General features: G+C 37.6%; 2 protein-coding genes across 2 annotated transcripts; one reads left to right on the forward strand and one right to left on the reverse strand.

Moving 5' to 3' along the window:
* Positions 1–447: 447 nt before the first annotated feature.
* On the reverse strand, positions 448–8,691 carry LOC106140559 (probable cytosolic Fe-S cluster assembly factor GL21135). Its single transcript, XM_013342163.2, has 8 exons — positions 8,504–8,691; positions 8,032–8,246; positions 7,473–7,618; positions 5,431–5,589; positions 4,540–4,788; positions 4,052–4,256; positions 2,431–2,588; positions 448–1,696 (listed from the first exon to the last, which is right to left on the reverse strand). The coding sequence occupies exons 1-8, from the start codon at positions 8,567–8,569 to the stop codon at positions 1,455–1,457; spliced, it is 1,440 nt and encodes a 479-aa protein (XP_013197617.2). The 5' UTR covers positions 8,570–8,691; the 3' UTR covers positions 448–1,454.
* Positions 8,692–9,139: 448 nt separating this feature from the next.
* On the forward strand, positions 9,140–14,913 carry LOC106140561 (dynein axonemal light chain 4). Its single transcript, XM_013342165.2, has 2 exons — positions 9,140–9,306; positions 12,469–14,913. The coding sequence occupies exons 1-2, from the start codon at positions 9,229–9,231 to the stop codon at positions 12,715–12,717; spliced, it is 327 nt and encodes a 108-aa protein (XP_013197619.1). The 5' UTR covers positions 9,140–9,228; the 3' UTR covers positions 12,718–14,913.
* Positions 14,914–15,080: the final 167 nt, after the last annotated feature.

Raw genomic sequence — 15,080 nt, forward strand, 5'->3', positions numbered from 1 at the left:
TGAGCCTCTGAGGGTTCTAGTTTTCAATGGAATTACATAATAGTTGATGTGCGAAATTAACCAATCACAACACATCATTATTAGCGAACGTAACCTGATTGATTTCATGCAGGTATTAAAGGTCTGTGCTTACTGTACTGCGCACTGACAACTGTAGGACTTAAATAGTGCTTAAATTGAGATAGATCCTGATTCAAACTAGAATTTATCGCCTCAAACAATATCTTATTGTTCACTATCTGTTTCTGCCGCTTTCACTTGTTGTTTTAGCCGCGACTTCGTCCGCGCACATTTCGAGTTGAATCTTAATCATACAGTCAGATACAGATAGACAAAAATACATCTATCCATTTCAGTCAAAATACTAATTGTGCAGACAAAATATTTTTACCGTTTTATTATATGTTTAGATTATTTCAACAAAAAGGATTAACAATTGCGAACTCACGTGTACCCATGTGTAGCGAGCCTTACCCCTCACCTATGGAGCTCGGAGTAGGTACCAATCTACATAAACGCGCTTAAAATTAACCGCGGCGTAAGTGACAGTGCATAAGTCATAACAATTCTTTTGTAGCGATCGCGAGGTCACCACGAGTTGAGACAGAACAATTAAATATTTATCGACGCATGGAAATTAGGATAGTTGCCATACTAAATAGACCGTAAAACAATTTTATTGTTCCATATTATTCTTATAACAATCATGTTGTACATGCTTAAATTTTCTAAATTTTACATTGAATATACCTATAATAAATCAACACAAACAAAACTTGGAAATACCATTAACAAAATGTATTGTGCGCTTAACTAAAGTTTCAAACCATTATATACAAATTAACAGTGTGTCATTTATATTCTAAGAATAAAGATATTCAAAAACTTAAAAAAATATATATGAATCACTTGGTAAAGGGTCAGGTCAAAAGTACCCGAAACCGCCGAGCTTGTATGAAGAGAGTTATGAATGTGGACGAAGCGAAAGAAGTATGCAGAGATCGTGGCAAGTGGAAAGAGGTAGTCTCTGCCTACCCCTCCGGGAAAGAGGCGTGATTTTATGTATGTATGTATGTATGAATCACTTTATACTAGAAGTCACTTCACTTAGGGCTCACTTACAAAGGCATCAAGGCAATTAAAATAGCAACTCAAAGAAAATAACGTTCTACATTTGAGAAATCTAAAGGTAACATAATGTAGATGGCGCCACCAATCACCACGTGATATTCAGCGCTATATTGGTTCCATATATAACAAGGCTTTGTCCAAGTCTCCTCCGTCCAGCAATTAGGTGTAGAGCTTTCTTGCTAGCCTGTTTTTAATATTATTTAATCAAAAGAGCCAAGTTAAAAAACCATGCTGTTATAATAAAGGAGGCGCTGAAATCATCAATGACGCTTTACCTAATTTCATTTGATAACTTATCGTTACAAGGCAGATGGCGCCACCAATCACCACTTTATATTCAGCGCTATATCTGTCTTCTCCACCGCGTGGTATCCTGTATGTAACATAGCTTTAGCCTTGTCCGAGTCTCGTCCGTCCAGCCAGTCGGTGTACAGCTTGCTAGCTAGTTTGTTGTCGCCCGGGTTTGCCCGGGGTAGCTGCGAGTAGAGGTTTTCAAGCTGGGAAACCAATTCGCGGCCGCTCTCGCCTGAAATTGGTCGCGCTTGGGCGCCGCCGTTGAGACAACCTGCAAAAAGGGAAAGAGAGGGAAATATTAGAGGGGTTAGCTATCTCTCTCTGACTCTGATCAAGGCGTATTAACGGTTTATCAGTCATAGGCTGTATAACATAGGAATATATATTGTGAATTCTATTTTACATTTAGTTTCGACCAGTTAAAACTTTCTGTAACAATTTTCAGTTTCAGGATAACTCATTTCTATATTCGGTGAGTATTGTTTATTCAAATAATATCTCAGGATCAGTCACTTTTAATTTTGCCACAAAAAAATAAAACTATAATTAATAGCGGGGCACACCCATGGAAAATTCCAGAAATATAAGGGCGTGTATAACTGAAGATCTATTCTTTTCTTTATTTCAAAATTTTATCAAAAACATTTTGTGAGTTAATACCCTACGCAACCAAAATATTGTCCTTATAGTATTAGAATCTCAATTTCACCATTAAGCCATACGGCTTAACGTGGTCTTTCAGTTTTATTAAAATAGCTTTGCAATGAATATAGACATAATTATATCATACATACATACTCGTACATATGGTCACGTCTATATCCCTTGCGGGGTAGTCAGAGCCAACAGTCTCGAATAGACTGAATGGCCACGTTCAGCTATTTGGCTTAATGATAGAATTGAGATTCAAATAGTGACAGGTTGCTAGCCCATCGCCTAAAAAAGAATACCAAGTTTTATATCATGTCTATATATATATATATATATTATGTGTGTCTGTGTTACCTGATGGACACGCCATGACCTCGACGTAGTGGTACGGCGATTTCCCCCGCTTCAGTTTCTGTACCAAGTTCTGTATGTTCCGGAAACCGTTGGCGATTGCGAACCTCAGCACTTCCTTGCCGTCCTTCTCCAGGGTCACCTCGCGGAAGTCGGGATTTCTGATGAATAAAGAATAATATATGTTTTGAAGGGATTATTCTACATATTTAGAAAGTATCAATAACTCTATGCCTTGTGGTTCCCGGCACCAATACAAAAAAAAAATAAGACCACTCCATCTCTTTCCCATGGATGTCGTAAAAGGCGACTAAAGGATAGGCTTATAAATTTGGGCTTCTTCATTTAGGCGATTGGCTAGCAACCTGTCAATATTTGAATCTCAATTCTATCAGCTGAACGTGGCCTATCAGTCTTTCAAGACTGCGGGCTCTGTTAAGCCCCCAAATTATGAATGAATGAATCAAAAACACAAGTCCTAATATCCAATCATTCTACAAACATGCATATAAAAAATCACGCTTCTTTCCGAAAGAACGAACGAATGAATAATTTATTTGAACAGTTAACGTACACAAGCACATCCTACGTTAGTTTATTGTTTTTACCCACATCTTCACCCGGGCGAATTTGCGCTACCTACAAAATCTATAGTTCCCGTGGACAGAGATACATAGGACATAATTATACCTATACACATGCAATTGGGATCCTTTTTTTTTTAGGCGATGGGCTTGCAACCTGTCACTAATTGGATCTCAATTCCATCATTAAGCCGAGCAGCTGAATGTGGCCATTCAGTCTTTTCGGGACTATTGGCTCTGTCTACCCCGTAAGGGATATAGACGTGACTATATGTATATGTATGTATTATAGGTAACATTCATTGGGATTATGTATCCTAATATAATGTTATGAGTAATGTTACGACAGGACCGGCCGCAGGTCAGGCGGCAGCCACTATTTCGTGAAGCAATAGGCTATTGTGTTTCAAGAACACAGATCAGTCTAGGTTGACGAACAACCTTGAAGCCGTTTAAATTGTTATCAAGGTTATTTTGGGACTTCAGTGTGAAACGGTAGCGACAGAAAATCAGTCAACATTGAGTGTGACATAGTGCCGGGAACCACACGGCACTTTTAATTCACAATATATTTTTGCATATATTTTTGTTTTACACCCAAATGCCACACTCAATGCTGAACGTAGCCATTCAGTCTTTTCAAGACTGTTGGTTCTGTCTACCCCGCAAGGGATATGGACGTGATTATATGTATGTATGTTGAGATTCTGTTAGATACAATTCTGCTAAAGGAATTTGAGTTAAATTTGGACAAAAATAAAACAATAACTGATAACTGATACTTTTATATACGTGTATGTGTAGGTGACTGCCTGTAGCCAAACGGATTAAATATAAATAAATATAAATATGTACGGGACAAATTATCATTCTTCATCTATCATTAAGCCAAGCATCTGAACGTGGCCTTTCAGTCTTTTGATGACTGTTGGCCCTATCTACCCCGCAAGGGTATATACCCGCCTATACATGATTATATGTCATGTTATTTAACAATACAAATGTGTCCCACGTTCCAGAACACAAAAATAACAACCTACCTCAAGTTCTTGTAAACGAGTTGCGCGTGCGCCTCCCCGAACAGCTGTTCCGCCGCGGCCCGGAACACGTGGTCCGCGAACCCCCCGGAGCCCGAGCCGCGGCCGTGAACGCCGGCGCGCGCGCCGCCCCACGGCCAGTCCAGGGCGGCGGCCGGCGCGGCACCCAGGGCCACACCGCTGTTTGATAGCATTTGTTCCAGCTCAACTGTGGAAAAAGGGGATTTGGTTTAAAAGCTTCAATATATACTAATATTACAAAGCTGAAGAGTTTGTTTGTTTGTTTGAACGCGCTAATCTCAGGAACTACTGGTTCGAATTGAAAAATTATTTTTGCGTTGATTATACCATTTATCGAGGATGGCTTTAGGTTATATAACACGCTACAACTATAAGGAGCGAAGAAATAATGGAAAATGTGAATTCCACCTGCGACTGTCATGAGAGGCACAGTTCACCAAGCAAGCCATGAAGACACTACACCAACTCACTTGCGGTTATAACGCAGTCCACATCGTGACAGCCCAGTATGTCGCTGTAGAAGTCCTCCCTGGAAGCCTCCAGCTTCTTGTCGTAGCACGGCATGAAGGTCACGTGGTACACCTCGCCGGGTTCCACCTGAGACTGTTTGGAGAGCCACTGCTTAACCAGAGAACCCATTATTTGCTGGGCCGACTTCGTGCTCGATATGTAGGGCAGGATGAAGTTGCCGTGAGTTTTTTCGGCGTAACACACCCAACCTGGTAACAAGAGATAGATTTATTTTCAAAATTGGATACAAGGTATCACTTATTGACGTCACATCACTTAAATCTAATTATATAGAGTACCAAAGCGTTCCAAAGCGCATGTGTAGAAGAAGCGGCGGAACAAACTACACTGCAGCATTTTCACCGGACGTCAATTAACAAATATAGATCTCTTAAATATAAATCGTGGACGAATGCAAATTATCTACATAAAAAATGTGAATGAGAATAAAAATACATATAAGTATATATAAATAGATATAATGGAACTGTTACATATGTATATGATACACTTGAATTGTAACATATTAATAAAAAAAGGAGGTTCAATTATACTTAAAAAAATAATGATATACTGGTTCGGATCCCTTCGACGCCCACGCACCAATGACTCCTTACTGAGTTAAAAACATAAAACAGAACAATATCGTGAGGTAACCTGTAATTCAGGCAACTGAATGTGTATGATCCAATGTGAGATAAGGTTTCTGTGTTAGGTGGCGGAAGTCAGACGTGTCTGACCTGACTTACCCACACCAGGATCTTGGTCACCAACTGGCCCTGAAGATAGAAGATGAACCCGAGACTCACACCAAGAGCATGATGAAAGAAATAGTAAAAACATAATCAAACCTGGACAGGAGCTGGCCAGCATCGGAAGATGTTTCCCGTCGGGATTGCTCTGGTGCTCCTGGTACCGCTGGAGGAACTCCTGCTGAGCTTCCAGCAGCGAGAGATCTTCAGCTATTGTCATGTCCAGCACCAGGTCCGCGCCGAGACTTTTGAAGTATCCTTTAATATAATAGTCATATTCATTCATATATTCATGTATATATCCCTTGCAGGATAGACAGAGCCTGCAGTCTTGAAACACTGACGGGCTATGTTCAGCTGTTTGCCTTAATAATAGAATTGAGATTATTGTATAGAGAGAAGAGGGGAGTGAGAGAACACTGTCGTTGCCGTCGTGACGCATCTACTATTCATTTATATTGTAGTACATGTATGTTTATTTATTTAATATTTGTTATTTTATGATAATATGTTTTCAGTTTATTTATATCAGTAAGCTTATATCTTATTAATTATGTATACAAGCCAATACTTTTCTTTACATTTTCCTGTCATAGGCCTACTGGAAGAAATTTCTCTAGAAATAAGTAGTGCCCTTGTACTGAATTTCTCTTTAGTTTAAGTTCTATTCTTATTTTTTTTCTGTTGATGTACGAGGGTGGTTTGAAAAATTCTCGGCCCGTCTAAGAAAACAACGATAAATAAACAAAAAAATATTTTTATTTTTCTACATAATCCCCTCTTGTCTCAATACACTTATTTAATCTATATTCTAGGGCTTCTATGCCACTCTTATAGGCCGATTCTTCCAACTCGTCGAAAAAACGTTCCGCCTTAGCTATGACCTCTTCATTTGTGGAAAATTTCTTTCCAGCCAGGTGTTTTTTCAAATTAGGGAACAGATAATAGTCCGATGGTGCTAAATCCGGTGAATAATGGTGATGGTTTAATACTACAAAACGCAGTTCATGGAGTTTAGCCATTGCAACAACTGACTTGTGCACTGGTGCATTATCCTGATGAAAAAGGATTTTTTTTTCGCCAATCCCGGGCGTTTTTCACGGATTTTTTCTGCTAATTTATCCAACAGGTTAGCATAGTATGGGCCTGTATTAGTTTGTCCTTTCGGAAGGTAGTCAATAAAAATTATTCCCTTGTAATCCCAAAACACGGATGCCATCACTTTTCCTGCAGACTTTATCGCCTTGGCCTTCTTTGGAGGCGGAGAACCTCTATGTTTCCACTGTTTTGATTGTTCTTTTGTTTCAGGAATATAATGATGTATCCAAATTTCATCGGTGGTAACAAATCTTCTCAAAAAATCGGCGGTATTTGACCTAAACAAGGCCAGAATCTCACTTGAAATTTCAACTCTGTTGAGCTTTTGTTCGGCGGTCAGGAAACGCGGCACCCATCTTGCCGAAACCTTTTTCATTCCAAGTTCATTGGTTAAAATATTAAATACCCGCTCGGTTGAGATCCCTATAGTGTCACTTATCTCTCGCACTTTTAATCTGCGGTCGTCTAAAACCATTTTATGGATTTTATCGATCATTTCTGGCGTGGTGGACGTTGAAGGCCTTCCGCTCCTAGGGTCATCTTCGACGCTTTCTCTGCCTTGTTTAAATAAAGCTACCCACTTTTTTATCGTCGAATACGAAGGCGCAGATTCACCTAAAGTGTTATCCATGTCTTCCTTAATTTGGCTAGGTGTCATATTTTTTTGACGAAATATTTAATCACGGCTCTTACTTCGGTTTTTTCCATTTTTCCGGTAGAGAGTCAGATTAGCTCAAACAAAAAATCGTAAAAAAATAATCACACAACCTATCACAATGAAATTTAACACACTTGTAAATAAAGAATCAATCTATCGAATGAGTATATTCTTATTTTTATTCTACTCTCAAATCTAGGTTAGGCCGAGAACTTTTCAAACCACCCTCGTACATAAACGTATAAATAAATAATATCAAACAAAATGTATGTATGTAAAATGAGCAGACACATTCTCAATTTCTCAACCAACTCAAAAAACAAGTAGGTTCAATATAAGATTGTTTCTTTTTTAAAATATAATTATAGTGCACGTTGGTGTCTACCTGCAAGCCTCCTGACAGCCTCGTCAGGTGTCAGCTTGTAGCGTGCCGCCAGGGACAGCGTGGGCTGCGGTGACAGAGATATCACAATGAGGTTCACATTTTTCGTCACCCCTTTGTTGTCTGTATACTTTTTCTCTGAGAATACTCTGTAAAATAACAAATCGTTAACGATATAAAGTGTGCAATTTGTTACTTTACATTAATTATGTATAACCCATATGATGGCTCAAAAAGATTGTACACACATATAACAAATAAGTAAATGAAACAACACATATAATCACGTCTATATCCCTAGCGGGGTAGACAGAGCCACCAGTCTTGAAAAGACTGATAGCCCACGCTCAGCTGTTTGGCTTAGTGATCAAATTGAGATTGAAATAGTAACAGGTTGCTATCCCTTCGCTTAAAAGAAGAATCCCAAGATTATAAGCCTATCACTAAGTCACTTTTTACAACATCCGTGGGATAGAGAAGGAGTGGTCTTATTCTTTTTTCTAATGGTGCCGGGAACCACACAGCACGATGAAACAATAATGTCAATATTATGACAACTTACCTAAGAAGCTCCTCTTGGCTTTGCCTTGTGACCAGCACACTCTCAGCCGACGTGATGCAGCCGCTGCATGCGAGGCAGTCCGCCAGCGTGATCTCCACCTTCTGTAGCTTCTGCTCACGACCACTTGATATATCAAAGTAGCCATCTTCACCTATTTTGATCTTGGCGCCAGTTTTTGTTTTCGTCTTCTCGATTTTAACTGGTTTTATGCATTCCTGTAAATGTTTAGTGGATTTAGGAATTTCAATGATCCAGTCATATAAACTAAGTGTATTAGGTCATTCACCATTGAAAACAATAAAGACACCTTATTAAGAGAAAAATAAAGACACAAATAAATTTAAAATGTGTAGTATGTAATATTATGTAAGATATCCATATATATAAGATATATCCATATATATGAGATAATTTAGTGGATCAAGATAATAATTATTTATGTTTACAAACATGTTGAGGTTATATGACTTACTTGTGATGGAGTGATAAAATCATCCAAATCGGTAAGTTGCAGGGCTCCACTGAATCTAGATGCCATTGTTATACTGTGACGTATTTTTACAGCGTGTTATTGACTAAAAATCTCACACTATCACAAAAAAAACATTCCAAAACGAAAAAGAATCAATCGGGGAGAAAATTTCAGCAAACAGCTGATTTATGACTTTGACATTTTTTTGTCAATGTAAGTCTGTAATGCATAAAGCAAATATATCAATATCAAACAGCCATTTATTTCGTACATTATTATTTACATTGAATTTTATTTGATTTGAGTACATAATTGATTCAAATTTAGTTAATAGCCCTGTAAAATATAAGGGCACATTTTGGCTATTTCCAATCACAGTTTATATCCCTTTTTCGTTCAAGCATGTCCGAACAAAACTAGATTTTTATAGAAAATATAAAAAATACCTACTTAGCTCATGATTAATTTCCTTTATTGTTATCGTCGTCGGAGATTAAAATTGCTGAGTGAGCACTTGCTGAAGATGGAAAATCACACATTGGCTGGTTGCATGCCGTTGCATGTCAAGAAAAATCAATCAACAGCTTCCCGCCTCTTCCGTCGGTTTCCAAGGCAACGAATAAACAGTGGGGTTCCGTCGCGTGAAGCGCTGACACGCGTCGTGGTTTAGCTGATTTAGAAAAGAAAGATTGCGTATTTCTTGCATATTTTTAGTTTTGAAAATCATGGCTGAGGAGGGCGCAGCGGCAGCCGCTGGACCGGGAGCTGGTGAGAAGGTGATACATACGTATCCTCTGATTAGGGTAAGTGCAGTTTTCGGTGCATCGATCTGTTATGATGCTGTTGTTTACACGAATTTCGCTAATACTTTAGTAGGTAGTTAGCGCAGTCGTACTTTAGGGATGATTTTTTTTACCGACTGCGTTGAAAATAACGGTATTAGGTGAACATTTGTACCTATTTTCTTTGGCGCGCTGTATTATGCGAAATTGTCGTTAATTTTATTCGTCCATATTAGTGATACTGGTTTTTATTTTAACAACTTAATATATTTCGATAAAAATATAAGCACATGTTCATTACACCCTAACATTACTAGACATGTACGCAATAAAAGTAGGTGCCCAGGCTCACCTAACTAGATTAAGAATCTATGGTTTCATTTCATCTCAATGTCAAACAAACATTGTGCTATTTCTCCGCCAGTAAATTAGAATACTAGATGAAACTAATACTGCGTATCAAATTTCGGATAAGTCAAGGTCTAAGAGAGGCTTAGAAGACATCGCTTCTACCGTTCCGCGTCGACGCTCCATGCCTACCGTATCGGCTTACCCTCTCTTTGTCGACATGGGAATCAATTAGATTAGCGAGCTATATTGTCAACAATAGCTAGGGTTCATTCGCAGCCGCTAATTATCAGGAAATTACGCCGAGCTGTCGTTAATTAATGACTGCAAAAAGTTTACTAAGCGTGAATGTGTTGTGGTTTCTCAAGGGCGTATTTTAGGCCCAGCGAAATTAATTACCAAAAATTTTAGGTTTTTTATATATAGTATATAAATTTATAATGTAAGGCGTATACTGCCTATATGTTATTGTGGCCGGTGAATGAACACAACACCTACGCGCGATGAAGTCATTTTACGACTTTTTGTTTTGATTAGATATTTTGCTCTCAAAAATAAAGTTTAAAAACCTTGTAAACTTAATTAAGACTAACAGAACTTTAAATTGAATCATCTGTCGGCCTTCGGGCCGATCCTATTAAGATCCTAGTAAGGTTTTCGCTAGAAATAATAAACACTTCGAATTGAATAAATATAAAAAAAAGAGTTGTTCTCATGAGCACGGCTGGTGGTCGGTGTTCAACGCAAACACTCGGTAGAACAACGGGAAAAACAAATAATTTTTAGCTTCCGAAAGCTTTAAGTGTCCCACAGCCCTACTGTACTGTATTTTTTTATTTTACTGCACAGTTCGCAAAACAATCATTGATGATAGTAGGTATTCAACAAAAAAAAATTTTTGCCTGGTTTATGTTCGAGTGATTCGAAAAATCCTGAGTAACGCTATGAACAAAGAGAAAATGATCACTTACTTTGCTTTGAGGATCATATGAAATTATAGTAAATATTAAAGAGCAATAATATTTTATTGGAAAAAATAGAGAAGATATTTCCGTTGCTGTAACATACAGTATTGAGCTAAATCATTGTAAATATAGAGAGTAAAGAAGGAGTGCTGTGTCTTGAGAATATTTAAGACCAATCTTTTTCCCATGGATGTCCTAAAAGGCAACTAAGGGTAAGGCCAATAAACTTCAATAAGATTCTACTTTAAGCGATGGGCTAGCAACCTGTCACTATTTGAATCTCAATTCCATCATTAAGCCATACAGCTGAACCTGGCCCTTCAGTCTGCGAATTTCTGGCTCTGTCTGCCCCCTAATAAATAAAGATCACGTCTTTATTTATTACGGGTAGTCTTTATTTATATGTGTGTAAAGTCGAACAGTAAGAGAGCGCTTTTTGATGCCGACTGTACCAGCGTGGCACATCGTTCATTATGTTTATTTTAGCAGGTGGCATCCATCCGAGGTATTTATGTAGGGCTGCGCTATCCTTTCCTTTGGAATCTATTCCAAATAATGAGAAGGAAATGTTTCATGTCGGCACTCACATAGACACATGTTATCTTCATACCTAAGATATGAGGTAGACTGACCCAAATGTCACAATCAAGACCCGAAGGCCACGTTTAGCTGCATGGCTTATGATTGAATGGAATTGAGATTCAGTGATAGCGGTTGCCAGTGAAGAGACTTTAAACACTAGATTAGATCAACGAATGTGATAATATTTTTAAAAATTTTGAGGGTGCTTTTTGTATACTGTATACAAAGACTACATACTGGATAAAGGTACTATCTGAAGTTTTTGAGTGCCATGAGCCCTATACTTACAGTACTTTTGGAAATTTCTGGGGTTTTACAGCACCCTAATATCACTACATAGTATAAAACAAAGTCGCTATTTTAGTCTGTTTGTCTGTACCTATGCTAAAATCTTTAAAATTACGCAACGGATTTTGATGCGGTTTTTTGTAACAGGTAGAGTGATTCAAGAGAAAGGTTTTTATGTATAATAACATTTATAATTTTGCACCCGTGCGAAGCCGGGGCGGGTCGCTAGTATAATGTATAATGCTACATCTGCAGTTGTTTGTATTGTTAAGATTTACGTTCTCACGCGTTTCCTTGAATAGCAGTTTCTGAGAAATCATTTTGTTTAGGTAGATTTATGTGGGACAACGATTATAAACACTTTTAGGCATTTCTTGCAGTCTACATTGTAACATTTTAGAGAACTTATGTTTACCCGCAACTTCATCCGCGCGAATTTAGCGCTACCTACAAAAGAAAATTTCACGGGATTTTTCCGGGATGAAAGCACCCTAAGACCTTCTTTAGATTCTCAAATATATTATATATACGCAAAATTCAAAGAAGATTGGTTCTGTAGATAATGCGTGAAAAGAAAATAAACTTACTTTCACATTTAAGTATAATATTAGTTGGGATATTTTAATAAACATTTCATCAGTCGAGAATACTTACTCGAGATCGTGACGTACATTCGAGTGCACACAATTTAAAAACTTAATTGTACTGTACAGCCAGGGTGCCGTATAAGTTCGATAATCGATTCGATTTGACATCGTCTTTTACTCGTAGTCCCCCGTTATCGTTGTACTTTATCTCACTAGAAAGCCGACGGGGATTTCTTTACTTTAAGTTCCACCATCTTGTCCGAAAATTTTTAATATTTTAAGTATTTACTCACCTAAGAAATGCATTGAATTAATTTGTATCTATGTATTGAATTTAGAGTCACATTTGCGAATATTAACCTTAACTTGTACCTATTACAGCACATGATAAACGACCACTGTCTCCTTTCCAGCACTCCGACATGAACGAAGAGATGCGTACGGAAGCCATGGAGCTGTCAGTGACAGCGTGCGAAAAATACGCGCAGAACAACGAGCTGGCCGCTCGCATGGTCAAGGAGTCTATGGACAAGAAGTTCGGACCGGCCTTCCACGTGGTGGTGGGGGAATCCTACGGCTTTGAGATTACATACGAGTGCACCACAATCTGCTACATGTACTTCGGCGGGAATCAGGCGATTTGCATCTGGAAGTGCTCGTGAGCACTTGGACTTGCAAATAGCCAGATCTGGTGAAGATTGTGTTTCAGATGTGAGGACTGGAGTTTTTCTTTTTAAGTAACGTTGTAAACGGAAGTATTGTCATTGATTTTTAAACATTTTTCTAATGACGCGTAATAATATTCTGCTCATTGGAACCAATTTACATAAAAACCATAATTATTATAAACACGAGAAACTATTTACTGACTTAATAAGTTTGTTTTGCCGGTGACTGTACCTGTACATTTATCTATGTTCAACCATAAAACACTACGCAGATGATCGTCATTTTTGTGCGATGACCCCAATTAATCTGTCATCTATTTGCGCAAGTACCTATTCCTACCTAGTTGCACCTTCCACTGCTGTTTCGGGATCAGAGGTCCATTTTCTGATATTATGGAAAATGCAGCGTGTTCAAGACAATTGGCATTCCTATCATTTTCATAATCATCGTTATTTATGCACTTGGCTAATAAACTTGAGATTCTTCTTTTAGGCGATGGACTATTACCTGTCAATTTTAACTTGAATCTCAATTTCGTAATTAGGCTATGCAGCTGAACGTGGTCTTTCAGTCTTTTCAAGACTGTTGACTCTGCCCAATCAGCAAGGGGTATAGACGCGATGGGTTACGCAGTGGGCAGTTGATGGCCATTTGCTTGTAAGACAAAGTAATTATATGTGTTGCGTTGATATTGCCTAATTAGCTACTCTGCCGTCCAAAAGAACCAGTTTATATTTGGATTGTTCTGTGTACGTGAAGTTATGTCGCCGAAACAATAATGCCAGTCATTTTCTTATGCAAAACAGTTCTTAAACCAAGAAAAGTTGTGGAACAATGTGGCCGCATTCATTATCATAATCATAAAAATATTTGGCTTTAACTACCTACATACGATTTCGAAGGGCACGCAGGCATATTGTACAGTCAAGAAGTAAAGTATTTATTGGTTTTAAACGAGACACTACTGCGGTAATTTCATAGTTTATTATTCCCCATTTCATTCCAGAATTTCAAGTTTTGTTTTCTTTTTAATCAGTCGCAGTTTCCTGACATTTGTTCGGTTTGGATAAGTAGGTACATATATACACGGACAGTTAAATACACAGTCGTAAAGAAAAGCAGGTCAATGCGACAGCAATGACATGAGATCTAGCAGGTACCTTCTTGCTTAGCCAACAATGCAAAGACGTGTGATTTACTTAAATCGAGTTTATTTTTCCAAAACCTATGATCTATTTATTTATATCTATAATCCACTTCGAGAAACATTTCGATTAACTTCCGGCGGTGCGTAAGTTTGTGAACTGTTAATTAATTGGTCTTGTTTTAGCTTTAAGAAGCAGAATAAGCCTGACTTATTGTACCTCAGTAATGAACTTACAGTAAACATTTTTGTGCACCTGTATTCCATCTTTATTTTTTTAAATATTATTTTTTTAAGGGTTTAATTTTTATTAAGGGTTCTTATAGATTCCATCCCAAGAGTTCTTAAGACTAATGTATTTAAATTGGCTATGGCTACCCGAAAACCATTAATTAAACTGTAGGCCCATATTTAAAGATGTAAAATTAAGCCATAAACAAGTGACCGAGTGACCATCCATAGCAATATCAGGGTCAAAATATGACGTAATTCGAAATACAATATTAATTGCACATAATGGCAGGTGGTCCGTTCACATAACTTGCAACTTGGTCTATGATGAAGCAATTATTTTTTTGTCAATTTACCTTGAAGCCTTCCGAGATCTATTGTTCACTGAGGCATAATAATATCTTTAACGAGAATAGTAATTACGAAAACGGAATGTTTTTTTATTTCGATTTATGTCAATTACATCATTGTAGTGTTTATTTTAAGTTTTGTGAGATGAACGTACAAATATGAAATAAGATCATGTAATTGTTGTTTGAAATGTATTTATGACTATGTACTTAATGAGAACTTATTACTTTGTGGAGATGTCTACAAAATTTAATGAAGACTAAGGATCGATTCAGTAAAGCAAGAAAATATAAAAAAATTGCCTTTATCCGTTTGGTCCGACTGAGCTGATTGTTAACTTGACATCTCCCAAAACAGTTAAGATAGACTACCAGATAATGATATTTATTTATTTACCAAATATTATGATAATTTATGCATGTGAGGTGTGTGAATATTTAATAACAATAAATCGATATTTTTATTTGCACGTGTTTTATAAACTGAATCGTGATAACTCCTAGTACGAAACAAAAGCCCAAAGTAGGCTTACAAACTTGAGATTCTTCTTTTAGGCGATGGGCTAGCAACCTGTCACTATTTGAATCTCAATTCTATCATTAAGCCAAATAGCTGAACGTGGCCATTCAG

Source organism: Amyelois transitella, chromosome 5, assembly GCF_032362555.1.
Source record: "Amyelois transitella isolate CPQ chromosome 5, ilAmyTran1.1, whole genome shotgun sequence".
Classification (NCBI taxonomy): domain Eukaryota; kingdom Metazoa; phylum Arthropoda; class Insecta; order Lepidoptera; family Pyralidae; genus Amyelois; species Amyelois transitella.

Bases quoted from the DNA above. Each gene is read 5' to 3' on its own strand.
- LOC106140559 (XM_013342163.2), bottom strand. From the start codon at position 8,569: ATGGCATCTAGATTCAGTGGAGCCCTGCAACTTACCGATTTGGATGAT. The intron at 5,590-7,472 runs GTAGACACCAAC...ATTATATTAAAG, and splicing joins GGCTGTCAGGAGGCTTGCAG to GATACTTCAAAAGTCTCGGC. The intron at 4,789-5,430 runs GTTTGATTATGT...TCTTGTTACCAG, and splicing joins GCTGGCCAGCTCCTGTCCAG to GTTGGGTGTGTTACGCCGAA.
- LOC106140561 (XM_013342165.2), top strand. From the start codon at position 9,229: ATGGCTGAGGAGGGCGCAGCGGCAGCCGCTGGACCGGGAGCTGGTGAG. The intron at 9,307-12,468 runs GTAAGTGCAGTT...TCTCCTTTCCAG, and splicing joins ATACGTATCCTCTGATTAGG to CACTCCGACATGAACGAAGA.